Consider the following 27420-nt stretch of genomic DNA (forward strand, 5'->3'; position numbering starts at 1 on the left):
CCTACAAGTTGCATTTACCTGATGGTGTTCAAATATGCCTAGTCCAGTAGACTGAAAGAGAAGTCGGGTGAGGGGATACACTTTACTCTCTCAGGGTGACCTTGTACGACTCAAGGATCTAGCCACTTTATGTGTCCCATGAACATGAATGTCTTCTAGATTATAGGGACCGATAGCATAAGAATATGATTGTTCCAGAGCTAAAGCTTAAATGGAAAGATCCCTCAAAAGAGGATAGCGATTGGAAAAGTATTGATTCTCATTCCTACAGTTTATGTCTCACTCTCTGAATAAGGGGGGGAGAATGGTATGTCCACATTCGAACATAATTTGGGAGGTCAAGTTAACAAAGAGTCATGTGACCTAGCCCCAAGATAGTTAGGACATGGCATATCTTATGTAGAGTTAGGGTAGTCTTCAGGTTGAGACACCCTATGCCTATATAAGGTGAGCCTCGGCTCATTTGGGCCAGGGCAATTCTTGGGAGTGGGGCCTCCTAAGAATACCCAACTAAGATGGAGCCCATCCAGACCTATGTCTCCCTAATGATGTTATGTGCAAATGGGACTGGGTGTTATGAGACGTGTAGTCTTATCTAGGAGCTCACAGATCCGGGGTTGCTTGCCCAGCTTCCCTTCTCTACTTCTAGATCATGTGAACTCCTAGATGTCTTTTAAACATTGATATGTCTTTCCCAAGGTATTTTGCATCCCATAGCTGTCCATTAGATTAATTTCCTATATATAGAGCTGCATTTTGGACCTTGGGTCTTGCCATCATTTTTGTACCATCTTCTATGCCATTGATTCCCTAATCTCACATGCATCCTCTGGTATATCAACAGGTTTTATACCCCATTATTCCATCCATTTCATCTCATCTCGATGTCATCCCATGATTTGCGAGATATCCTGGTGGCATCCGTTTTCTCATCTTTGTTGAGGTATAAATCTTCCCTTCGAAAAGCATCATACCCATCTCGGCTAATAGGATGGGGTAAGGTGTCTGCGCCTTAACCCCCAATTCCCCTATGAGAAACCTTTTATGTAAAGTTTCTCTTCTTTTCCAATGGGTTAGGGAGAGCCCAGGAGCCCATGCTGGACACCCATAAAGGATCACTGTTTGTACAAGCATAGTATATAGAAACTTTCCCATTTCCCAATTCCACAGGGTGTGCCTTCTTGAAATTATTTTGGAAGCTGTACAAAGCTTTCAGACCCCCAAAATTCTTCTTTCTACACACGCACTCCATTTGTACTTGTCAGTAAATTCCAACCCTATATATTTGTATGAGTTGACTAATTCCAAAGGCAAAGGTGACATCAATCTGTTTATTGCGAGTTCAGCATGCCTTTTGATTGGCCTGTATCCCTGAGTATCTATGGAAGTCCCCCAGTGCATCTAGATATGCTTGCATTTATTGCTTGCTCTTTGCGAAGAATACATCATCTGTGTAAATAAGCAATAGTACCACGTATACTGCAATTCGGATACCTTCTCTGCCGTGAGCTTTCAGCCGCTCTTCCAGTTCATCAATAAAAAGGCCAAAAAGAGTTGGCGAGACGGGACAGCCCTGTTTGACCCTTACGTCACTGCTTATGACAGCTTTTCCTTTGGAGTATGACCCATCCACAAGTGGTTGTGCTAGCTTGGCTAAAACTCTTGTATAAACTGTACGTAGCCTCTCAAAGTTCGTGAAGGACTTAAAGTTCAAGTCTTTCCCATAGTCTATTGTGTGGAACCGTGGCAAAGGTTTTCTTGAAATCTACAAAGCAACAAAAGACAGCTTCTTTTCATGATGACAACCAAATGGTCTACTATCAAGTGTTTAGGTTGAAACCCTGCCTATGATGGTACCTTGACCCCCTGTGTCTCCGCCCATTTGCTGATTTTCTGCTTAAGAAAAGTGCCATACAGCTTGGCCACCATTAGGCTGTATTGCTTTGCCATTCTAAGAATAACCCTTCCTCTAGGGCCGTGTTCAAAAGTCTGGTGAGCATTTTCTCTGTCTTCTTGCCCCCCCATGTGAGCTCTTCTACTACTAGCCCTTGTGTATCTGAAGCTTTTCCATTTGCTGGCTTTTTCAGCTCTTTTCCTACATCTTCCTCTGTTATGATGTTGTTTGCTGCTTTGATGGAAAAGTCAGTTTACTTTCTTCAGGAGGCTTCATAGGCAAAGCTAGACCTCCATGGTGCGTGCTCTGGTCAGACTCTGCATCGTGTGTGGTCTCTAAGTCCTTGGCGGGAAAGAGGGAGGAAATTTTGTGCCTTCATGACAAACCCTCTTTCACTCCACATCGTTTCCCGCCCCTTCATTAATCAAAGATTTAACACCAGGGCTCTTTCCCTTTATCAGTTTCAATAGCCAAGCAATACATAGAGCAAGCTTTCAGTTGTAGGTGTGGGACTTCCACTCCACCCATAACTTTTAGAGGAATTGAAGTCTGTCCACACAAAGGACCTGAAAAGCTTTCCTAACTTCCTCTTGGAAGCCCATACTAAGCTCACCTCACTGGCCATTAGAATGTGCTTGATCACAATCACTATATCAAGGAATGACAAAATCTTGGTGTTCCAATATGAAAGCTTCTTCACGAGCTTATCATTGCTGGCACTGAAACTTACCTCTAGACAGCCTGCCTCCCAAATGCACATAAAAAACCTGGGCATCCTCATGTGCATCTAAAAAATCTCCAGCAATCTATCAATTTCACTCTCATCTACAACCAGCACAAAGCTTAGACTATCAACTACGAGATGGCCAAGATAAACATACCTGAGGGTAGCTTCAAGCCAGTCATCCCTCTTCTATATTTTGCTTTCCTACCTACAGCCAAGGGATTTGGGGTAGCTTTGTGATTTACCAAAACAGTTGAATGACGAAATTTCATGAGAAAGTCCAACTATTTCCACGGCTTCGATATCATAGGATTGAAGTTGTTTGTGTATATTTCCTTTGGGTCCCTTCTCAAGAAGATGGTTGGTTGGGTGATTTCACTTTGTAATACAAGTATATACTCGTCATTTGACATACCGATCGCTTCAAAGAATGTGTCAATGTCGAGTGTTGATTTTTACACTATAGAATGGTGACCTGGCCTTCTTTCCATTGAGACTGAGATTCCATGCTTAACAGTCTGCAATCCTATTCTTTTGATATTAACTTTGAGCATTGAAATTTGTTCAACATAACTTACAACCCTAGTGCTTTATATAGTCATTTCCAATAACATTAACTTTAAGCATTTGAAAATTGTTCGACATAACTTACGAACCCAGTGCCTTATATAGTTACCTTCGATATGAGAGTGAGAGAGAGAGAGAGAGAGAGAGAGAGAAAGAGAGAGAAAGAGAGAGAGAGACCTCTCCATCAATTCCAAGAACATTATCACTTTCAGCACCATAAGCAAGGACCACCTACAAAAAAGTCCCAACCCGATGATTTCAGGAATTTAAGCAATTGCTAGAAATTAAAAAGACATGGTACACGAGGGAAATATGCTACAAAGAATACCAATAACCAAAGAGTAAACATGCTAATAAGTAAAACTTTAAAAGCATGGTAAGAGAGGTAAATATGCTACAAAGAACACTAGAAAATAGAGTAATAAGAGGATCACAAGCACAACCAAGTAGCCGTGAGCATTTCTACTTTGAAGATTCCTAGATACAGTTTTGGGTGTCAAGTTTCTTGCGTGTTAACATTTCCTTTCAACACACTAGTAAGGGTATGTATGATCATCTATCATCAAAGTGTAATCGTGTAGATGAGGTCCCAGATATGTGTCTCTCTGTCTGTGTGTGTGTGTGTGTGTGTAGAGAGAGAGAAAGAGAGACAGAGAGAAAGAAAGAAAGTTGTCTTAACATCTTCGAGAGGGCTCATGGGCCTATGAGACAAAGTACAATCAGCAGAACAACTCATACAAGCCTCTATATCCCCCGGTCTGGTTGCCTCCTGCTGCTCTATAATCTGTCATAGCAGAGTCTCCCTGTGTCGGCACATCTCAAGTAGATAGAGGCCAATGCAAACCTAGTCATGGAAGTGGATCAGTCGTGAGAGAGGGTCGAAGCCGTTCCTCTCCTCGTAGAGGCAATGGTATTGTCCCCTGATCTCATAGTAAGATGGGCAGGCACATAGAAAATGCTCCTCTGTCTCAACCACTCCCAATGTACATAGCATAAAGATTCATTGCTCTCTAGGTATACCTGCTACTCTCCATGTCTCAATCCTCAACTAATGGAATGAAACATACATCTGTCCAATGGTGATCCTCATTGCATGCGAGACTCCTCTGTCCTCAAGGAACTGGAGTCTGATGATGAATCCCTCCTCCAATACTCTCAGGACGTGATCACGATAGAACTAGGACGTGGTGGGCAGCTCATGATCCCCCCCCAAAGTCCGAGATGTATGGAGCTGGACGAGATCTAACCGTATGATATGGTCAATCTCATCTCGCGGGATCGACTCAGGGGGTGCATCCATGCTGTACTAAAAGGGGGGGAGCATGTCCATCTGAATACCATGCATGGCAAACCATGTGGATATATGTGCATACCATGTGCTTGCTCCACTCTCTGCTAGTCGTCTAGATGACTCCAGGGCCAGCCTCGATAGTCTCCAGCGAGGTAAGTCCCAAACTCTATGGATGAATGTCACTGTCTAAAAGATGGCATCAACCTGTAGAGGTGTCATCGCGAACTCTACCTATACTATCTCCTGTGGAACTGAGGGCTTACTCTAAATCATCATGGACCCCATAGTCACCTGTAGCCGCTCAAATTTTCTCCGCTCTGTCATCGTCAGTAGATCACTCTCCCAGGAGGGTGCTGCATACATGGCAATTGGTCGCACTGGTGTATCGAAAAGCCAGCCCTTCGTTGGTGGGCCCTAGCATCTCTGGAATCTGCATCTCCTATAGTCTCCTGATCATGCGGGATAGTGGGACAATGTCAAAGACCTTCTAGAAGTCTACAAAGCATGTGTAGACTTTCTGGTGTTTAGACCTCGCCTCCTCTCTCAGAGTGAAGATGTAATCTAGAGTAGAGTGCTACCTCTTGCCTATCCCAATGCCCGCTGCCCCCAAGCCTTTGTATGACTGTTGAGCTCCCTCTCTAATACCGACCCATAAACCTTGGCCACAGTGTGGCCAATCATGAGGGCACGGTAATTCCCAATATCCATAGGGTCACCGGCTTTTGTGTATCAGGCTCGCCTCTTACGGCGTGTCAATCGTCGAAAGATCCTATGTTCCTCATATGACTTCAAATCACCCAAGGCCCGCTCCTGTGTCACGTGGGCTCTCGCCTTTCTGCTATCGTCATCGAACCAAGATCTTTCCATCTCAGACCCACATAGATCGGGTCATGGGAAAGGATCTGGTGGCAGCATCCTGTACCACTGAGACATGCCCAAACTTGTCCTTTAAAAATACAATGAAAATGTAATTTTAATCTCATGACAAACACTCACAAGCTTGAAAATCATTAACTCTATCACGCATAGCAGAGACTAGTTACTATGGCATCCATACTGATATCATTAACGCCCACCAACAATGGGTGTAGATCATAGTATAAATGATAGATAATTGCTCCAAATCAGGGATGCATGCAATGCAATTGCCTTGGTTGATCACAACAAAATACAAGCTTCAAAAAGAAAGAGAGCCGAGATACGCGACAAATCACACCAAAAGATAACACCTCTATTTATCAAAAACACGAGTGCATCCCTATTGGGCTTGTTGCTCACTACAATATAGATAGCCACAAAGGCTCTGTCGCAAAGACTCTACCACAAAGGCTTACCACACAACAACACAAAACACTGACCTGATCGAGACAAATAAACCTCTACACACCGACTGATAATACCGCCTCTCCAGCACGTAATCTCACAGACCCTGGCTATGTCGAGGAGCCAAGAGGCAGACAACCTTGCTGAAATCATGGAGAGCTACTCTCATCGCCACCTTGGAGAGAACTCGAATGGAGGCGAACACCAGCAGGTAATCTTACTGACCCTGGCTATGTCGAGGAGCCAAGAGGTAGATGACCCTGCTGAAATCATGGAGAGCGACTCTCATCGCCGCCCTGGAGAGAACTCGAATGGAGGTGACTGCCCTGGAGAGTACTGGAGGAAGGCAACCACCTTCTACGTAGGTGATTGCATGCAAGAGGTCCACGTGGACTATAGAGCCCTAACTACTCTCTAACCTCATGAGGATGAAGCCCAACTAACCTAGCAATAAGCATATGTTGTGGCACATACCCACACACACACAGACACACTTGAACACACAGCTACATACACACACTCTCTCTTGAACACCCATTTATACAAAGGTCTTTGTACTAAGTTTCTGTCAACATTCTGGAGGTGATGGGCAAACTCAGTCACAACAAAGGCCGGCACTAAAGGAGAAGACTTATCAAAAAGTAGTCCACATTCTTTCATTCAAGCGACAAATGCTTTTGAAACTATAGTATTTCATTTTAGTCTCTCCAAAAAAAGCATCTCTTCCAACCAAAGTAGATACGGTAGTGGCTCAAGCAAACTTGGCCTAGAGTTGTTCGAGCATTTACCCAAGTTTGTACACTCATTTGATGCTCAAGACCGTGGCTAACAATAACTACGTGACTACGTTGACATGCATTTTTCTAGGGCTTCGTCTCTCTCTTAATTGTAATGACGCATCAAGCTTTGTCCTCTATTCATCTAGCACATGTAGATAGTACTTAGAAGTAAAAACCTTGAAATGCTAGATAGATTGCTTTTTACTTGAGTAGGCCTCATGTGGACTCTAGAGTCTTTCCTTTTACTGCCTTCATCAAACTCCTATTAAGCAAGAACAATTGCAAGTGGAGTCTTTCCTTTTACTTCCTTTGTGAGAAGGCGACAGGATTGCTTTAACTCTTACCGATCCTAGAAGTTCAGGACATCACAATGGATTTTAAGGGACCCCTTCCCGCATCTATAGGTACGAGAAACACTCATTGTCTAACCATTGTTGACCGTTTTAGCAAATTTTGTATGCTTATTTTGTGCAAGCAAACGGCCAGCGCAGAAGACGTAGCCCACTTATTTATCAAGTATTAGTACCCAATTGGAGGATTGCCCACGGACCATTACCACGGACAAGGATTCCAAATTCACCTCACATCTCTGGAGGGAAAACTTTGGCACCAAGCTCCAGATGTCTAGTGCATTTCATCCGCAAACTGATGGGCAATCAGAGGTATATAATTAATTGGCATTTAACGTACTAAAATCTTATTGTCATGATGCGCAATCAAAAAGGGAGCAATACCTTTCACTTGTACAGGCCATACTGAACGATACATATTCATCGAGCGTTGGACCGTATGAAACGGCTTTTGGCAAGAGGTTCTCTTCACTCCTCACCAAGATGATATCCTCGTCTCTCGAAGCCAATAAAACTACAGAATGAATGGCAAAGATTACGAAGTTAGTTAAAGACCGCCTCGCCAAAACACGCACCAAGCCAAGAAGTCTCGTCAAGATGTCAACTATAAAGAGGGTGATTGAGTTTATCTCAGGATTATAAAGCAAAGGTTGAAGCAGATGGGCACGCGATGCCCCAAGTTATCCTTCAAAAGTTTTGGACCATTCCCCATTATTGAGAAGATCAGCGATATCTCTATGAATCTGTGGTTACCAAACAGTCGGACAATGCATAACGTCTTTCACATCACATGGGTTGAAGCCATATATTGGCCCAGCGCTCAATGATATCACAGATGAGTAGCAACCCGAAGTGCTCAATGATGCAGAGTTTATAGAGCCACTGCAGATTCTCCTCCAAAAATGGAAGCATGGGTTAGATGACATATCCGTGAATTCTACACGAAGTTTTGAGATCGAGGAACCCATGAAGAGGTTTGGCTAGACGGAAGTTTTTTCCAAGAGTTCCCACAGATATTGGCAGAATACTTGGAGGCCATGTAATTACCACAAAGTTAAGGAGGGAATGTCACATGCACCCCTGCACTTGGGTGCACCGTGATAACTGGCTACATCGACAAGTGCAAGTAGATCCCTAATGTAGGTGATTTTGTCATATGCTGTGACCCCATAGAGGATAGTCTCGAACAGATTTGACATAGAGGATAGTCTCGAACAAGAGGTCCAACAAGATGATACACTTTTCATCCTTGCTTGCAAGGTATTGCAGGATTTCTTTTCTCATCCAATAGCAGATCCTAAATACTGAAATTTATCGAAACAAAGGGAGTTATTATTATCACATCTAATTATAAATCCTAAGAAAGCATATATAACGGTAAATATAAATGAAACCATATATAATGGTAAATATAAATGAAACACAGTACAAGAGTTGAGAATTCTGACCACATCATATAGTCTCTGAAGCTCTTGTAATGATACATCTCTTCCAACGTGCACATTTCCAAAAAAATTGCAGCGTTGACTAGCCGCAATTGTGGAAAACTGATTCATAACAACCTGCTCATCTAGCAATACAGCATTTCAATGAAACGTCATCAGCTTCTACATATGCAACTCAAAATTAGGAACAATTACTAGAGGTTTAAAACTTGCAAGTATAGCTCTTTCTTCTATCATAAACACAAGTGTGGATTTTAAAAAAGGAAAAGATTACTTAAGCAGTTAATGTATTCCTATGGCATCACAATCGTGAAATATCAAGCTTTAGTTGTCCCTTTCAATACAAAAATATATAGAGATATGGAATCATTACGTCTCCTTACATACCTTTGTTTCTGGGTGATCAGGTGCAACTCCAGAACGCACCAATCCAAAAGGCACAGGCAATCTTTCCAAAATATCAACTTCTGCTTGCTCAAAACGCTTCAACAACTGTTCAGTTCATTCCCAGTCACAGATAACATTAAAAAGAAGATAGGAAACCTTAATTTGCAACCTTATGCATTTTCCTATCTGAGGACACATGAAAAAAGTGCACAAAGCCTTACTAACTTATGGAAAGTCTAGTTTTACAAAAGCTCCATGTTAGAAAGACTTACACCAACTTATGAAAGTGTAGCTTTACAAAATCTAAAATCTATTTCACAAAAATCATGTGCACAGCATTACTTGATTACTACGCAAACACTTATGCAACTCCAACGTATTCCTAGGTCGCATTTGCATGTCTTGACCTATGCCACTGGATATGGGACCCGATCAAGCTTTTCATCCAAAGATGCCACATCTACTAGATGTTGACTATGGCACCAATGAGCTCCTCATTCAAGGCACCCTCATTGCAATGTACAAGCCGGGCTAGCCCACGATGCCCACAGATTCGTCCCACAAATTGGAGCAAAGGATGAAAACATCGGATCTCTGCCATGTTTCAAAGACACATCATTCCTGCTGGGACCCTTGTTAGGCCTGCATAGTGCTCAGATCACTCATGACAAATACCTAACAGGATCATTCCCCCACACATCTTCAAAGCATGTTTCTATTTTTTAGTTTCAATGTCAGTTTCCATTAGATCTTTGAGGATTGCTAGATACATTTAGTTCACATGCTCAGGGGTTTCGCGATCATTGTTTCAAACTTCGTCCCATAGGCCTTTTTGGCTTTCCACAAATGCTATGCAAGAGATAAGAACCCCTCGTGCATAGATGAGAGGGATGCTAAGGGAATGATGTCGGAAATCTTCTACAGATGGGAGAGCTATGATAGATAAGCATGGCAAAGCTCTGCTAACAATGTATGGAAGCCATGGCATGGTTGTGGTAAATGGGACACACTAATGGGAAGGATGGTAGATACTGCAATGTTGGCACACGTTAAGAAACCTTATGCTGAGAATCCCCGACATCGGACCATTGACCATTGATCATAAATATTGCCTACAAGATTTTGATTCAGCGAGATGCTGTAATTTTTAGGGAGGCAACAGGTTTGCTTGTATGCTAAGTTGTTAGACACCCTTAGGTAGACATAATGAAAAATAGTGGCAACCTCTGCACAGATTCCATGAGAGTGTGTAGTATCATGTCTCGCTTTGAAACGCAGCAAGAAAGGTGTGTGAGGAAGCAAGAACAAAAGTAAAAGATACCATGGGGACCCTATTGCACTTGAATGTACAGCCTCACACGGAGAAAGTCACTAAACTACTAAGTGTGAAGAAGACTAGATAGCTCTATTGATCCTAGTGTGATGAAAAGAAACACAAATATGTACGCAGGAGGACAGAACGGACATCAAACTAAATCAGATGTTTGCACATGCAAAGGCCTTTGTGAGTAGAAGGGGCTCAAGCACATGCTCATGATAGACAAGAAAGCTACAAATTCCTATTTGTTCTCTCTGTGGAGGATGTCAACCAAAGTCTACAAAATTTGGCCAACTACAAGGACATGGACTCAACCAATTTTGCTATTACCAAAGTCAACTTGTAGAGAACAATGGAAGAATTGGGATGCTCCGAAATCATACGGCTGCAGTGACAAGAACGTGTATGATGTTGGATCAAGATAAAAGGCCCACTCCTTGTTTCTTTCCAGCATCCAGTGCAGGACAGAAAGCCTCCTTCCTAGGCTGTGCTGTGCACTCAGAGCTGGTTCAGTTTGACAGAGAGAGTTCCATCAGTTCTCCTCAGCACTTGGCTGAGTTTTGTATTGCTCCCTTGAAGCCAGTTTCTGCCCACCATCCGGTGGATGAATATACTCTTTCTCTCTCTCCGTTTAAGTTATCTCTGAGTGAGTGTTTATTGCATCTGTGATCAGTTATCTGAGTTGAGTGTGTGGGAAGAGTGGGAGAGATCTTGGGTGGAGGTTTGAGTGATTCATTCCCTCCTATTCTCCAACATGGTATCAGAGCCATAGGCTCTCAACTCTTCCTCATCAAAGCACTCTCTGAAGGAAGGAGTCCCTTGGCAGTAAGGCGATTCTGTTTTCAGCTCAGGCTAGCACGGGAGGTCAGTACATTTATTTATGTTTCAGTTATTCAGTTTGCTATTCACTGAGATGGATCAACGTTCAGAAGCCTCTACACCCATTGCTCGTCCTTCCTCCTTCTCCAATCATCTTCCTTCTTCATTTATCCCCAATTTCGGTGAAGCTGGAAAGCTCGATGGGACAAACTATCCAATCTGGAAAGTCAAGATCCGAAGCCATCTGTTGGCACGGAAGTTGTGGAAAATTGTGAATGGGACCGCGAAGAGAAGCCGGAGGACATTGTGGATAAAAGAGGCAAAGTTTTAGTTGAAGCAGATGCGGATGAACTCTGTGCATGGGAGGAGAGGGATGCTCAAGCCTTAGCAATGCTTATTGGCACGACAACAGATGCTGTGATTCCTCATATCCAGTTGGTCTGTGATTCCTCATATCCAGTTGGTAGAGACGTCTTCAGAAGCGTGGGCCATACTGAAGGAGCTGTATGAAACCGATAATACACCCGTATCATTACTCTTCAGCATCAGCTTTATAATCTTGATATGAATGAGAGTGATAGTGTGCATGATCATCTGACAAAGGTGAAAGTCGTGCGGGACCAGCTCGCAGCGGTTGGTCAGAAGGTGGACACGAGTCAATTGGCGTTGCTCACACTCCACAAGTTGCCACGGAGTTTCAAAAGTTTTGTGACTATGGTCACTGCGGGTCAACGGACTAAGCCAATCACCTTTGAGGAGCTTGGCCCACTCCTGCTTCAGGAGGAGGCTCGAGAGAAACTCTTTACGCAAACTGACGAGAAGGCATTAGTGGCCAAAGACAAGCCTGGAAAAGGCAAGCCAAAGGATTCCAAGAAGTCAGAGGATGTTGAACGCAAGAAGAAAATGAAGTGCTATTACTGTGAAAAGCTTGGCCACTCCGCCAAAGAATGCCGAAAGAAGAAGGCGGATCAAAAGCGAAAGAGAGAAGCCAAGAACAAAGAAGAGCCTAAGAATGATTCTGCCAATGTGACGACTGGACAGTTATTTTTAATCAGTGAACATTGTTCAGCATATGCAGTCAGTGAAGGTAAAGAGGGTTGGTATGTTGACAGCGGTGCTTCCAAGCACATGTCCAACAGAAGGACTTGGTTCAAAACCATGGAAAGTACACACCCGGATTCCAAAGTTTATGTCGGGGATAGCCGGACGTGTCCTATGAAGGGCATCGGTAGCATTCCTTTCATTACAACGGCAGGTGAGGAGAAGGATATCTCTGGAGTACTTTATGTACCCAGTCAGATGGACAAAAACAACATGGCAGTTCTCTTTCAAGATGACAAGGTCACCATGACATCCAAAGGAAATGGGCAAATGGTGGCTCAAGGCGTTGAAGAGAATGGACTGTACCGTCTCAGTGCAATGTTGGTTCATGAAGACAACGGAAAGTCCAAACTTTGGCATGAGCGCTTCGATCATGTCAGCTATGGAATCTTGGCTGAAATGTCAAAGTCGAAGATGGTGGATGGACTTCCACCAATTACAGGCAAGGATGATGTCTGTAGGGCTTGTCTAGAAGGCAAGCAGCACAGGGATAAGTTCCCACAAGAGGCCTCGTTTCGGGCCAGCAAACCACTTGAGTTGGTTCACGCCGATATTTGTGGTCCAATGTCTACAGCATCGTGGGCAGGATCCAGGTACTCACTTCTCTTTGTGGATGATTTTAGTAGAATGACCTGGGTATATTGTTTGGCTAAAAAGTCTCAGGCTTTCAAGAAGTTCAAAGACTGGAAGGCCAGAGTTGAAAAGGAGACAGGGGAGGATGTCAAGACATTCCGCACACACAAGGGGGAAGAATTCACCTCAAATGAGTTCAACACATTTTGTCGCAAACATGGGATCAAGCGACAACTCACCACCGCACATACTTCTCAGCAAAACGGGGTAGCCGAGAGGAAGCATAGAACCACCACAGAGACAGGGCTTGCTATGCTCCGAGGGAGGAACCTTTCTAAAGCCTATTGGAGTGAAGCTATCAATACAGCCATATACATTCTCAACCGGACCAAGACGAAGGCCGTCAAGGACAAGACTCCATATGAGGCATTTTATGGTAAGAAGCCCTCTATCACTCATCTTCGCATTTTTGGTTCTAACGCATGGGTGCATGTGCACAAGGAAGACAGGACCAAGCTTGATTCCCGGAGCAGAAAATGTATCTTTGTTGGGTATAGCAAAGAATCCAAGGCCTACCGCCTCTTCGACCCAGTAAAGAAGCAAATCCTTATCAGTTGGGATGTTGTCTTCGAGGAAAAGGAACCTGAACCCCAGGAGGAGCCTCAAATTGAGGAGGAGGAGATTGTTCAAACCCCGAACCCACCCCACCTCAGGTTGACCATCCAAGAGGTGGCAAAATCAGAAGCTGATGTTCCACAAGATACTCAAGAAGAGCAGAATGTTCCAGAAGAAGTTCCCGTTCCTCCTCCCACAGAGAAGCAGAAAAGGTTGCCCCAATGGTACCTACGGACATTGGAAGAGTCTCGGGTCACCGAATTACCTAAGAGTAGCAGTTCCGGATTGCGGCGGTCTCAACGTCTTCAAAAGACCCCATCCGTGAATTTTGTGCTGGTGGCTCAACTTGATGAGCCAAGGACCTTCGAGGAGGCAAAGGACAATCCACAATGGCAGGCTGCCATGAAGGCAGAGATGGATGCTGTCCTGAAGAACAATACCTAGGACTTAGTGGCCAGGCCCCCGCGACGGAAAGTCATCGGCACTAAGTGGGTATACAAACTTAAATACAAATCAAGACGGCAGCTTGGATAAGTATAAAGCAAGGTTAGTGGTGAAAGGTTTTGCTCAAACTGAAGGCATGGATTTTGATGAAACTTTTGCTCCCACAGCCCACATGGTTACTATCCGGACAGTGATTGCCCTTGCTGCCCAATTCCAGTGGCCTATTTTTCAAATGGATGTGAAGTCCGCATTCCTTAATGGAACCCTGGAGGAGGAGGTATACGTGGAGCAGCCACCGGGCTTTCAAGATCCAAGGTCCCCATTAAAGGTCTGCAGGTTGAAGAAGGCGTTATACGGGCTGAAACAGGCCCCCAGAGCTTGGTACCAAAGGATTGATATATTCTTTCAGAGGATAGGGCTTAGTCGGAGTCCTTCTGAGGCAAACCTTTACTTTGTTCATTGAGAAGGGATTGTGACTAGTACTCATCCTCTATGTTGATGATCTTATCTTGACAGGTGATCATGTCAAGAAGATATCACAGGTCAAGGAGCTACTCATGTCTGAGTTTGAGATGACTGACCTTGGGTTATTACATTACTTCCTTGGGATTGAAGTAAAGCAGGCCAAAGACAGGATCTTCATTTCACAGGAGAAATATTGCAGAGAACTTCTGAAGAGATTTCAGATGGAGGATTGCAGGACAGCATTAACTCCCATGGAGGTCGGGCTCAAGCTAAGTGTTCACGACACATCTCAGCCAGTTGATACTCCCTTGTACCGACGGTAGGAAGTTTGCTTTACCTTACCAATACTCGACCTGATATTTGTTATGCAGTTGGGCTATTATGCCAGTTCTCTGCTTCTCCCAGGAAGAGTCATTGGGATGCAGGTTTACGGGTGCTGAGGTATCTTAAGGGTACTTGCACCTATGGGATCACCTACACCAAAGGCATCGAACTAGGCGGGTTCTGTGATAGTGATTGGGCGGGTGATGCTGACACCAGAAGATCGACAACACGGTATTGTTTCTTACTTGCATCTGGTGCCATCTCTTGGCTAAGTAAGAAGCAACCCACAATGCCCTTTCATCTACAGAGGCAAAGTACAGAGCCGCGTGTACAGCAGCTTGTGAGACACTGTGGTTGAGGTGGATTCTGGAGGACATGGACGTGTGTCAGGAGGATGCAACAGTGCTGATGTGGACAATCAGAGTTGCATAGCCATTGGCAAGAATCCAGTGTACCATGCGCGGACCAAGCACATCGAAGTTCATTACCACTTTGTTCGAGAGCTCATCATCGACGACGTGATTGAGCTTATCTACTGCCCGACCACCGACAACTTGTCCGACCTCTTCACGAAGGCACTCCCTCGAGAACAGATGGAGCACCTCATCAAACGCATGGGGATTGGCCCACAGTTGTGACATTAAGGGGGGTGTTAGAGACTCACTGTGCCCACCTGTGAGCCCCCGATTTGAGGGGACAAGGGGCAGTGAGAGGTAGGAGGGCTGGGAAAGAGAGACCCAGGCTGACATCATAGGCAACCAGCACACGGGCTGGTTGCTGCCTGCAACAGCAGAGAAATAGGGGGCCCTTGTGCCTCCCTTGGAGGCGTCTACAGTCCCATGGACTGGCTGCACAGGGCACCCTTTTATAGGGGCCTGTGGCAGGGCCAGTCGGCCCAACCAGGGCCACCGACCAGGGTCAACCCTGGTCAGATTTCCAGGGCAGTCTGGTCGGCCACCAGACAGGGTACCAACCCTGCTGGTCGGCCAACCCAGAGGGCCTGGGCAGTGCCTATAAAAGGCCCACTCCTTGTTTCATTCCAGCATCCAGTGCAGGACAGAAAGCCTCCTTCCTAGGCTGTGTTGTGCACTCAGAGCTGGTTCAGTTTGACAGAGAGAGTTCCATCAGTTCTCCTCAGCACTTGGCTGAGTTTTGTATTGCTCCCTTGGAGCCAGTTTCTACCCACCATCCGGTGGATGAATATACTCTTTCTCTCTCTCCGTTTACGTTATCTCTGAGTCAGTGTTTACTGCATCTGTGATCAGTTATCTGAGTTGAGTGTGTGAGAAGAGTGGGAAAGATCTTGGGTGGAGGTTTGAGTGATTCATTCCCTCCTATTCTCCAACACTTCTAATGGAGATGTTATAGAAGCAACTCAAATTAATGGAGTCATGGGAGAGAGGCACAAAAACCCATCATAGAAGGCTAGGGCATAGCCATATTTTCTTGGGCAGGTACCTAAGCATCCACAACAAGCTCGCCAAATGAGATGGGTCGCTACACTAAGTATATAAATGGACAAGATGACATGCCATCGGAGGGACACTTTGTCTATTGAGCAACATGCTTTTCTCCACACACCCCGACAAAAGATAGACCCCACCACATCCTAGATGGACATTAAGCTATTGCTCACCTTCACTAACAATGGGGCTGTTAGAAATCGACCAACAGAGGGTACGCACAGCGGAAGACTGATAGAATAGCCCAGGAGCAGTGTGTGTGGGGAGTGGAATCACAAACTTCTTAAACTTATGTGCATCAAATAGATGTGCACACTCATCAATAGACAATGATCCAGCCAGATATAGAAGCTACCAAAACAATATATTTCCGTCCAAAACTATGGACACAACACACAGATAGATCCAAAGTCCCACCAGAGCGTGGTCCTTTGATCTTACCACAAGGTACTTCCACTATCTGCTGGATATCTCTAGACTCGAGCCCGCGTTCTCCGCCTCGAGCGTATGTAGACTCTCTGTCCAGATCTCAGCACCCTGCTACCCTGGTAGGCAGCCTAGGGTTCAGCCTTGTGAGCTAAGTCTACAGCAGCACCTCCAGCACTCCTTTACCTCCTGATTGTAGGCCAAAGGATGAGGGTAAGCTGCTCCTATTCCTCTGATGGCTGACCTGCTGGACGTGAAGAATGAGGCTGGATGCCTACTTTTATAGGCCCAAAGGGCCCCTTGAAGTGGCCGACTGGCTTCTGGTCGAGTCAGTCTGCCCCTAAAACCGCCCCCACATGCCCTTTATTTGGGGCTGTGGGCAGCTTCTCTTGGGCTGTGTGCCCCCTGCCTTTAAGTGGGGGCCCAGCCCCCTTGCTTTGTGTGCCAGCCCCCCCCCAACTCCCCTCTATGCATGGGACTGTGAGCTGGCCTATGTGGCCACCAGCTTCCTGGCCCTGTATAAGGGCAGGGTGCTGCCCACTGCAGCCCCTCCCTTCCCTCCAACCCTTGTGCTGCTGCCAGGCCCTCTTGCAGGCCCTTTAACCTGCTCATAGCCCTTCTCATCCCCGGCGCTTATGGCCCGGGATTCTCTTTGTACCTGCTGCTCCAGATCTGCCCTCTTGCAGGCCCACTCCATCCCTTGGATGCCCTGCCATCTGCACTGTAACTGGCGCCATCTGTTGCAGCCTTCATCTCTTGTGAGGTGCTGCCCATGTGGCAGCCCCCTCGCTCTCTCTTCTTTGGGCATCTTCTGTCCTAGGGCTCCCTCCCCCATGCTCTCCTCATATGGGGGCTTACAGATAGGGTGGTGACCTTTCCAACAGGGGCCACAAGATCACTATGGGCGCATGAAGAAAGAAGACAACACCACCAACAGCACCATGACAACAAATATACACAATTAAGAGCAACAACTCGGGTTGATTAAACACCAGTTTTCATTGCTATCACAATAGTGTTGCTCTTTATCACTATAGTTTAGGGGAGCAATTGTTGACATATACGCACGGAAAAACTAGGCTCTTTTGGTGTGGAAGCAATTAAGCACCTAGGGTGAGAGCATTGTACGAGTCATGGTAAAAGCCTAGAGGGGGTCCCCATACTTTGCTGCACTATGCTTGTATTAGACCAAGGCGTATCTTTAGTTGCCTCCAGCACCCAACTAGTACAGCCAAGTAGTCTTCATAACTCCAAGGCATTCTAGACTGTCCACAACTTGCCTTGTGGTTCGTTTCTCTTTTATGACGTCTTGGATCCTTGAAGAGCGCCATATGAAGTCTTGGATCATAAATGCCGCAATCCACATATATCATAGAAAGCCTAATTGGACATTTACACATGACACATTTTCACCTGCACGTACTTCCAATGTAAAACTCCAAAAGTTTCCTAAATTGCACAGAAAAGCTCAGCTATCCCTCCACATCAATGAGGATCATGCTAAACTACTTTTAACAAACCAAATGTGGAAAAAATCTAGAAACCGTAGGCCAGCCTAACAATGCCAAATGCAACGAGTTCACTGATGATCGATTCCCCATAATGGCAGTCAACCTACATGGACAAACCTATGAGAACATACAGCAAGTTCAATAGGAATACTTCAAAAACAAATGAAACAGCATGGGAGGAAGAAGTTTGAGTTGGGGATAATGATTATGAAAGAGCAATGGCATCAAACGCACATGATAAATATTCTCACCAATCACAATTAGTTACCCTAGGGTTCATGCACCTAGATCAAATGCACGAACCATCAACCTTATGGCTTGCAACTTAGACATGTCAACACTAAAAACTTTGCAATCACAGCAAAGCACACATTATTGCTGAGTAAAAGCTGGGCTGCTAAGAATACAAACATGAATAATTCTACAGAAGGCATTCAATGGTTGTTAGAGCCCTTCCTAGTAGACACAACTACATGTCATTGCATATCTTTTAAAGCAATATGATAAAACTAAAGACTATTGTAGGTCAGCCTAGTAATGCCAAATGCAACTGGTTCAATCGTGAGCAATGCTGATCACGGCAATCATCCTACTTGGCCCACTTAGGGTGGCCCCAATTGCAGCACACCCTTCTCTCTAGTTCCGTCAAGTCTCCCGGACATGTTTGCCACTCATAACTTTCTTCAGGGCTGAGCATGTTTCTCCATGTCCCGTGTAGCCTAGGGAGATAGCTACTGGGGGGATAGCAACTCGAGGGATGACAAGGCCTCAGCCCTCGAGTTCTTTGAAGTGGCAGAGAATCAGATTCTTTGGGAGACGGGAGAAGTTGGGCCATCCAAACCTGACCCCACTAGGGTGAGCTCCTTTACTGGCGCGTATGGATTTGGGAGGACGGCTCGCTTCATGACATCTAGTGGGGCCCTGATGAGTGGCTCTAGCCATCTAGGATGAGGATCTCAAATAAGATAGCAGAAAAAGAGTTCTTACACCACGCCCATCGATAGTGGGCCACTCATGGACGCCCCACTGGGTGAGCTTAATACGAGATTCCGGTCTCATCTCTAGCCTTCACCCAAGGAGGATCTCTTACTGTTTCTTGTTTTGGCCTGACTGTAGCCTCTACCTTAGATCTGTAACTAATGCAAATGCAGAGAGATGGGACTTGTCACTGTTGTGCGGCAGGAGACTGGAGATGATACCATATTGCTTGTGGCGCTGCCCCTCGGCCTAGCAGATCTAGTTGGGCTTTCTCAAGATTGTGGCCAAGATGCAGAGGATCCCCCCGGGTTTTCAGCTTGGGGCTTGTAGCTAACCCTTTCAAGTAAAATAGAGCAAGTGTAATAGGAATGCTTCGAAACAACAAGAAATAGAATGGTGAAATGAGTATTGAATTCAGAATAACAGCTATAAAATAACAACGGTAACAAATGCAAGTGATAAATATTCTCACCGAGCACAATTCGTTATTCAAAAGTTCACGCACCTAGGTCAAATGCACAAATCAATAGTATGGCTTGAAATTAAACATTTCCACACGTAAAAATTTGCAATCACAGCCAAGCGCACCTTATTTGCTGTGTAAAACCCTGCAGGGCCACTCCCAACAATACAAACATGAATATATCTACGGAAGGCATTCAAATGGTTGTAACAGCCACTCCTAGTAGACACCCTTCTAGCAATCCTTGTCCACATTGAGAATTCTCAAGTCATGAGAATTTGTGAACCCTGGAATAACTTTCAGGATTCTTAAGTGGATCACCAAACCTGGATACTTCACAATCCTGCACATTAACCACATGGCATCATATTTGTGGAGCAAAAAGGAAGCACAAAAGGGAATGGATGGAGCAGAAGCACAAAATGAAACAATAGGGGGCAAGAATACTCAACTGGTTGCCTAACTTACCGTACCAATGCAAACAAGGAAAGTAAAATTTTCGAGTGATGAACATAATCCAAAGAAGATAAAAATCCCTTTATAGATCCACTCCACTAACACTTTTTTTATACAACCCTCTTGAAACACTTAATGGCACAAAGAAACAAATGCTTTCAAGCACGTATAGCTCAATCCCTTCAACATTGTGGTTCTCAGCAAATGGAAACTAATATGAATCTTAGAGCCACAAAAAACTTAACATGCGGGTATGTATGGAAGTCCTAGCTAGAGGCAGATTGGGCTCTAGTGGAGAGGATTCAAGTTCTCTTACTATCAGAAATGATCCACAATCAGCAGTCAGTCCCACATCAGATAGTTCTGCTTGAGTTTAGAGCAGCCCCACTACAGCTTGGCGCAGCTTTTCCGGTTATCACATATTTCCACTAAGGGATTATGGCTCCTACACCTCAAGCTGACATAGGCCACCATGGTGGCCCTATCTTCATCCATAACTTTGGTAGTTGAGGGCGACCGGAGGTGTTGGTACTCACATACATGCAAATGGTTTGAAAAGTCTGGGATTCCACATGGACAAATTACCCCTTTTAGTATAGCATTGATGCCCCTCTATTCCGCTCACATGTCACGAGGTCAACTAGGTTATCCACAACAATCTCTTATAGCTTCACACATTCAGGACCTGGTTGGCACCCAGCAAGCTTCCTGTGAAGCTCAGCTTCTAGAAGGACCATTGCTTACGGATTTCAGAGGAGAGCTTCATTGATCCACCAGGATATGCATGGATCCACCTCCCCACTCCCTAAGATATCAATCGAGCAGTTCCATATCTCGTCACACCACCTATGGATTGAGAGTGGCCGGGCTGAGAGCATACCTAGAGAGGGTCGCATCTGTACTCTATGTGCTCGGTAGGAAATCGAGTTCGAGGAGCACTTCAATTTCAGATGTCCTCTCTACTATGAGATCTGAGGTCGTTACCATTGTCTCTTCAGGGATGGTTTCGGACCCGTCTCCAATTTCTTGTCTTCCCAAATCAAAGATGCTTAGCAGCTTTCATTCATGAGACCATTCAACACACAGAGCATCTACTCAGGACACATATGTGAGATCAGGGTGTACAACTAAACTCCACTTAGAGCATGATCACTAAGGTTTTCTACCTAGACAACAGACCAATAGGTGCCCAAGGAGACAACAGAGCCAAGGTCCAGAACAAGAGACACGACAGACTCACTAACAGGTTGATGCATAGACTCAGTGTTCACTCTATCAGAGGCACAGCCGATGGGGTGATAGTGGCATTTGTCCAACGCAGGGCCACAACTAGGAGACCACAAGGAACCACACATACCGACCCCCGCCCAGTGCTCTATCACAAATTCTATGCCTCCGTAGCCTCATACACCGACAAGCTCCCCCTTTTGCTTGACTCCTGTGCCAGCGTTCAAAGAATCATCGCTGTGACAATTTCCATCCTCTCCATGGGCTAGACATGCTATGTATTGGTGTCTCTATGATTATGTTATATTCATCTTGGGTGTGGATACCCGCTACCCATTCAACGAATTGCATCAAGTTCTTTCAGTCTCATAAACCTTTAGGTATTTTGAAGACTTTTAATGAGCTTTCTTTCTTTCTTTCTCTCTAAACCATTCGGTGTCAAACACAACTTTGAAGCTTCATAATGGCCGAGATCATGTCTGTGGACACTTTTAGGGTGGACAGAAGAGATCGAGAGCACTCTTGGGATCAAACAAGGTTGCCCATTATCACCAACCTTCTTTGGCATCTACATAGATGAGCTCGAAACTTTCATTGGGACACTAGAGGAGGTAGCAGATAGTTCTGTCCAAATTTGGGACATCCCCACTGCAGCTTGACGTAGCATTCCAAGTTATCACATACGTCTACCAAGTCATGGATTATAGCTCTCATACCTCAGGCCAATACAGGTTACCATGGCTGGCCCTATCTTCATTGATGACTTCCGCAACTAAAGGAGATCAGAGATATTGACATGTGGATGGTTTCAAAGTCTTGGGCTTCACATGAATAGATTAACCCCCTTTTAGTATAGCATTGAGGCTCCCTCTCTTCCACTCACCTATCACGAGGTCGCCCAAGTTTGAGTAATAGGCACAAGATCGAGTGCTTTGCTTTCATATGCCTTGTGTACTATGCGACAACATTACCACTGTCTCTTCAGGATGGTTTTGGTCCCCTCTCTAGTTTCCTGTCTTACCCAGATCAGAGATGCTTGGCGAATTTCATTCATGAGACCATCCGACACAAAGAACAGTTGCTCAAGACACATACGCGAGATAAGTGTGCACAGCCATCAATCTCCCAAATCTGTTGTGACCCATTGCCTTGCCACCTTGACACAAACAGCAGCGATCTACTCCTCTACGGTCACGCACAGACTCAGTGCATATCAATCACTCATTTGAGCGCCCAAATTCAGCGCCTGCCAGTCGCCATGAATTCACCCCAGACAGCACCAATTTACCACACCATTTTGGAGCCTCTGCCCTAATTTTGGCCCTCCTCTGCTCGCTGCAATCAGCCTCCAACAACTGGCCGTCCTTACCTGCACATGAACATGACTGGCTGTAACGATCTACTCTCCATCTGCACTTATACTCTGCTTCATGCCTTTGTTCCTTGAGCAAATGGGACCTGCAGACCCTGACAATTCCAACTGCTAGCTGCCTTGGCATTCGTGCTCCAGAAAACTCTAATTTTCACCTCAACAGACAGCACATTTTCCCCTCGAAAATGCCTTCATCTGCCTCAACAGAAGCACCCTTCCTGGTAATGCTGGAATTACCCACACAGGCTCAGACAATTGGGGCACAAGTTTCAGTGCAACCTTTGACACCTCGGAGTGCAACTACAGGCCCCAAAAAGTTCAACATAATGGTAACACTACAGCAAATGACAAAGCCTTCACAAAGGAATGGACCCTCATAGTGATATCCCAGGCTCAATATCTCCTTCTCATTTCACAAGGACACCCTGGGAATCCTTAATGAGTGTTAATGCCTATGAAGGAGTAGGTGTTTGCTGGAGAGTCCACAGATCTAGAAGAGGATATGGTGCTGCTGTAGGAAGAGGTGGGTATCCTGAAGAAGGAGAGCCTTCAGGGGGAATTGAAGGGGGAATGACCTGCTTCGGAGGATATCTTGGCGCTGACTAAGAGGGAGCGTATCCTAGTGCTGGGCGCATGGGACATGTCTTGTGCCAAGGATGGACAGCAAATTCAAGTGGGAGATCGTCGGCGTGGTAGCATTTAGTTTCATGGAACACCACTTGGACTACTTGGACATAATTAGCAGCCTGCTTTATAAAACACGACCATTGGGTGGTGTGAACCACCACACCCCGTGACAACAAAGACATCAAAGAGAAAAACAAGGTGAATGATATTTCTCATTCAAAGGGCCTGCCCGACAATGGAACAGAACGCTAGCACTCATCAGATGACCAACTAAAGACTAGCGATCGCCTCAATCTAGATGGTAGAGTGAGCAAATTGAACACAGTAATCAAGAAACAGGATAAAGCTAGAACACCCTTCCTAACCCATAAAGGTATTGGAGAGGCTATCAAGCACACCATAGCTTGCATGAAGCCAGTGAGAAACAGAGTCAATGCGATGATTTCATTTGGCCATTCATGAAAGCTTAAGAGTAGCGCATGCCCACGAGTGCACTGGCAACCTTGGATCTAACCCATTCCCAGGCTCATCTTTGGCTAGAGTCTTATACATACGTGTGTTGACCGCACCACAGACACAAGCTGTGGGAGCACAGTAAATGGAATTGATACATTTGCCTTTCCCATCACCACTACCATTGGTGCAACAATTGCTCCCACCTGCCCTGCTTGGTTCACGAACCCCATTGCTGCATTGTGTACTGATTTTGAAAACAACTCTGCTGTGTACACACTGTAAGCCCTCGCTAAGAAGCATATCGCTGCAACACTGCATGCAAGCCTTACCTTGCACGCATACAACGTATCCCCATATTCCACTGATACCAAGATGCTGCATATGCTACTTGCTTCTGTCAACAACATTGTGATACAAGCATGAAGGGCCTCCCAAACTTTCCTAGACGAATCCAGAGATTTTCGCTATTACATTCAGCAAAATGTTACATTGGTGCCTAGATTGCCTACGTTCAAGCTTATGCCGTGGGACACAAGTGCAACATCGATGCAGAACATTACAATAATTCTCATGCGAGTGGTTGGCATTCGAAAGACTTCGGCATTCTCCTCTTGCTCTTCCATAGCTGTGATTTTTTTGCACCAATAGCGTCCCTCGAATCAGCTTCTTGCCCTCAGCAATGCGGAATAGGGCGACGTCAAATCGTGCACCACAAGTTTTGGTACCTCTGTGATCACTACCTTTTATAGTATTTTGGGCCTCTGGATCAGCGGTACCATGAAATTTCTCATCACTACCTTCTGCAGTATTTTGGGATGAAATGTCTCCATTTGGTCGTCTCCCTTTGCCGGGGCTTTGTGAAGAGATTGAGAAACTCGGGATCCACATTCGGGGTTGGTCTAATAACTAGGCGCTGTCCAAGGTCTACAATTGCAGTTGCAATTGCTGCCAATGGGAAGGCTGATTTTACGTGGGTGCTAAATGGACATGCCATCCAGAAGCCAGCGAGTCAGCAGCCTTTGGAATCGCGTAATTCTAAAAGGTGCTCAGAGCAAGGAAGCAACCCAGAGCCAAAGCGACCAAGCAGCTTGGCAGATGAACACATTAGCATAATTCTGTCGAAAACGGAGGGGCTTATACGCACTATAGTTTCCCACCTGCGATTTCAAAGGCAACAGCAACAAAGAGAACCGGGTCGCTCACAGGGCAATCTACTGCTCGAGCTGCAACAAAGATTTTAAGAGAAGAGCTTCGAAGCTTCCTCCCCCTGTTATAAACAATTGAGTACAACTCACTGCCTTCAAATTGGTTCTATAAAAGGAAATCAATTGTCAACATGAATGAACTAGAGTGCTTGTCCAGCTGGGCTCTTGATGAATACTTCTCTCTTTTGCTATCTTGTTGAGGTTCACATGAGTCACGTTGTCAGAAATGATGCAGAAGATTGATGTTCAATTGCATGCAACCTTTTTTAGACATGTTGTTCATGTCGACAGTAAAACCGGAGAAAGACAAATTCCTATTCTTTGCATTGTAAGCAAATCTATTGTCATTCCACTTCGAGCGAACGACGAGGAGATGTATTTCAGAAATGTATAAATAATAAATCAAAACGAAATTGAGCCAGAAGCATGCAACTGTGACAGGAAAAATCCAAACCCAAAGCTGCATTGCATGTATGACAAAAGTTCCAGCACCATTTGCAACTTCATTGGATCCCTTTTTTCGAAGGCACAAATGTTTATTTTTTGGGTCAAATTATGTTCCTACGCTTTAGGTAATAGTACTTCCGCGCTCTGGCCGGATGGCCCTCGAGCGTGTTGTAACCTAATGGACCTACTGTGTTGTGGCTCCTTATGTAGTACTGCTCTAAAGTTCGTGCTTTGTCTACGGTGTCTGTTGTTTCCAAAACTTTGATTTCGAAATTTTCTTCGAAGGGCTTGTAATGTTGCAAGTCCTCTTTCATTTTCACCGGTGGTTTTTTATTGTGCTGTTTGATCCTCCGCGGCAGGTCCATCGTGCTCCCTATGTACTTTCTGTTGTTGGGCTTGCACGTGATGCAGTAGACGACGAGGCTCGCGCGATTCCCTTGCGCGGGCGCTTCAGTGGAGGCTCCTCCTTCATCTCGAGACTCGCGTCTTTCAATGTCGTACCTGCGTAAACATTGACAATTACGTTAGTCATCGAGGTTTTCGGTCTTTTTTTTTTCGTTTGACGTCCATATTAGAATGCATTTATTTACTTGCCCTGGTTTTTCTCTGTTGCCGTGAAAGGATCGTTTCCAATATCGAAGCGCTCCTCGTATAAGTCCCTGTCGAAAATATACGTAAGCTTCTCGATTGTCATCACCGGGTGCGTCGCGTCGTGCGTCCCTCCAAATTGTTCCATGAATTGTTCGAGTATAGCCGTTGCTTGATCGCGCATCGTGTCCCTCAGCAACTCCAAGGATACGTTGTACCCGTAATGCAGCAGCTCGCACGCATATGCTGTGATCCCTTTCGTCTTCGTGTCTAGTAGCTTCTGCCCCTCCAAACTTTCCATCATCCTATCGGTCTCATCGAACTCAATGTCAAGCTCGACAAGGATCTCTTTGAGGAGTCCTGCAGGAGAAGTGCAATCCAGGATGAGTATGTTGTTCTTGCAACTCGTTAATTCTGTTTCTCAATTGTTGCGATTTTTTTTAATTTTCGGAAGCATTACGCACCATTTGCGAATCTCAAGCCTCCCAGCTCTCTTTTAGCTGCTATTGCAGTTGTCAATGAAGTCGCGTAGTTCCGCATACGTGTTGAAGCCGTTGATGTAAGCTCCCGGACGTTCTCCTGCATTGTTTGCTAGCCGGAATTGCTTTGTGGTTAGGAAGAACCTCCTCTTTGCTGCTGGAGGTTTTGTTGCCTTCGCGTTGCTTTTGTATAGCGCAAATAGCTGCTTGCAGGCACGACTTATTACACCGTCTTTTCAAATGAGCCGTCTTTTTAAATCTTCAAGAAAAAAAGATTCTTTCATGCTGGTGGAATTTACCTTGTCTGCGTCCATGTCTTATGCTGCAATGTCCCGAGCTTTATGATTCTCTGCACCTGTTCTCGACAACAGACAAGATATTAAAACCATTTTCCTTGCACGCATGTTTAACGCAACATATTCATGACTTGCCTCTGCCTTTTTCAATCTCTGGTAGTGAATACCTTTATGCGCGTGGTTGTGTTGTCGGCAGTGAGAACTCTCGTGGAATTGGTCTGAATATGTCTGGATGTGGGTAATGTAGTATGCGCAGCCTCGTTCTCTCAGTCACTCTGGACAACATCACGTATGCCAGGCCAGGGGCAAACACTCCTCGGAATATGAGCAGCGCTTTGTTGGATATGGTTGCGCCTTGGGATTTGTGTCCCGTGATAGCGTATGCTAGGGTCAGTGGAAATGTGGACTTGTGGAACCATTTTCCATTTATTGCCTTTCGCTGATGCTTCGAGCGTCGTAATGTGAGCACGGCCGCTGTTGTGTCCACGACGACAGTGATACCGTTGATTTCCCCCCTACTAGTTGCATTGATGCTCTTGATTTTGCACATTGCTCCATTTGCGGCACCTATTGCGAGGTCGATGTTTTCCGTTATCATTGCCTTCGCCCCCACACAAATTTTTCCTATCTCGTTGAAGCTTTTGTCCTCCAACCATTCTTTGAGAGCTGGTTCGCTCGCGGCATTACTGTGTATTTGAACATGCACAATTGTCTCGGGAGTGTTGAATTTCTCCACAAGCTCATCGTTGAAGGTAGCGACATCGACTCTGTGTGTGCAAATGATGGTTGTTTCGGCATCGATGAAGTGGCATGCACCTTCCTTGTCGACAATGCACTGCCCCAAACAGTTGGAAATCTCGTCAGTTGTGGGCGTCCTGAGTCTTATGGTATGCAAGAATGCGAGGAACGGCATGTCTCGTGCATGTCGCACCGAGAATTGCATGTGGTACATTTTCGCTGTAGGCCAGTGCGTGGAGGACATGATGTGGCACGGCTCGCAGAGATCC

The 27420-nt window shown here is 45.3% G+C and overlaps 1 protein-coding gene across 7 annotated transcripts in view; it reads right to left on the minus strand.

The window, feature by feature from the left end:
- Positions 1-24665, minus strand: part of LOC147904875 (Pyridine nucleotide-disulfide oxidoreductase family protein) — a 133953-nt gene extending 109288 nt beyond the window's left edge. For 5 of the 7 annotated variants that reach the window (XM_087388950.1, XM_087388945.1, XM_087388963.1 and 2 more), the window contains exons 1-5: positions 24556-24665; positions 19386-19603; positions 8761-8865; positions 8377-8490; positions 3363-3416 (exon numbers count right to left, since the gene is read on the minus strand). In XM_087388950.1, the coding sequence (XP_087245076.1) occupies positions 3363-3416; positions 8377-8490; positions 8761-8865; positions 19386-19514 (402 nt within the window). In that variant the 5' untranslated portion in view covers positions 19515-19603; positions 24556-24665. Of the gene's footprint in view, positions 1-3362; positions 3417-8376; positions 8499-8760; positions 8943-19385; positions 19604-24555 lie in introns of those variants that run through there. The other 2 variants (XM_087388955.1, XM_087388968.1) reach the window with 2 other exon arrangements.
- Between the last annotated feature and the right edge of the window lie 2755 nt (positions 24666-27420).

Source organism: Dipteris shenzhenensis, chromosome 2 (genome assembly GCF_047967505.1).
Source record: "Dipteris shenzhenensis isolate YYH24624 ecotype China chromosome 2, Dip_SZ_1.0, whole genome shotgun sequence".
Classification (NCBI taxonomy): Eukaryota; Viridiplantae; Streptophyta; class Polypodiopsida; order Gleicheniales; family Dipteridaceae; genus Dipteris; species Dipteris shenzhenensis.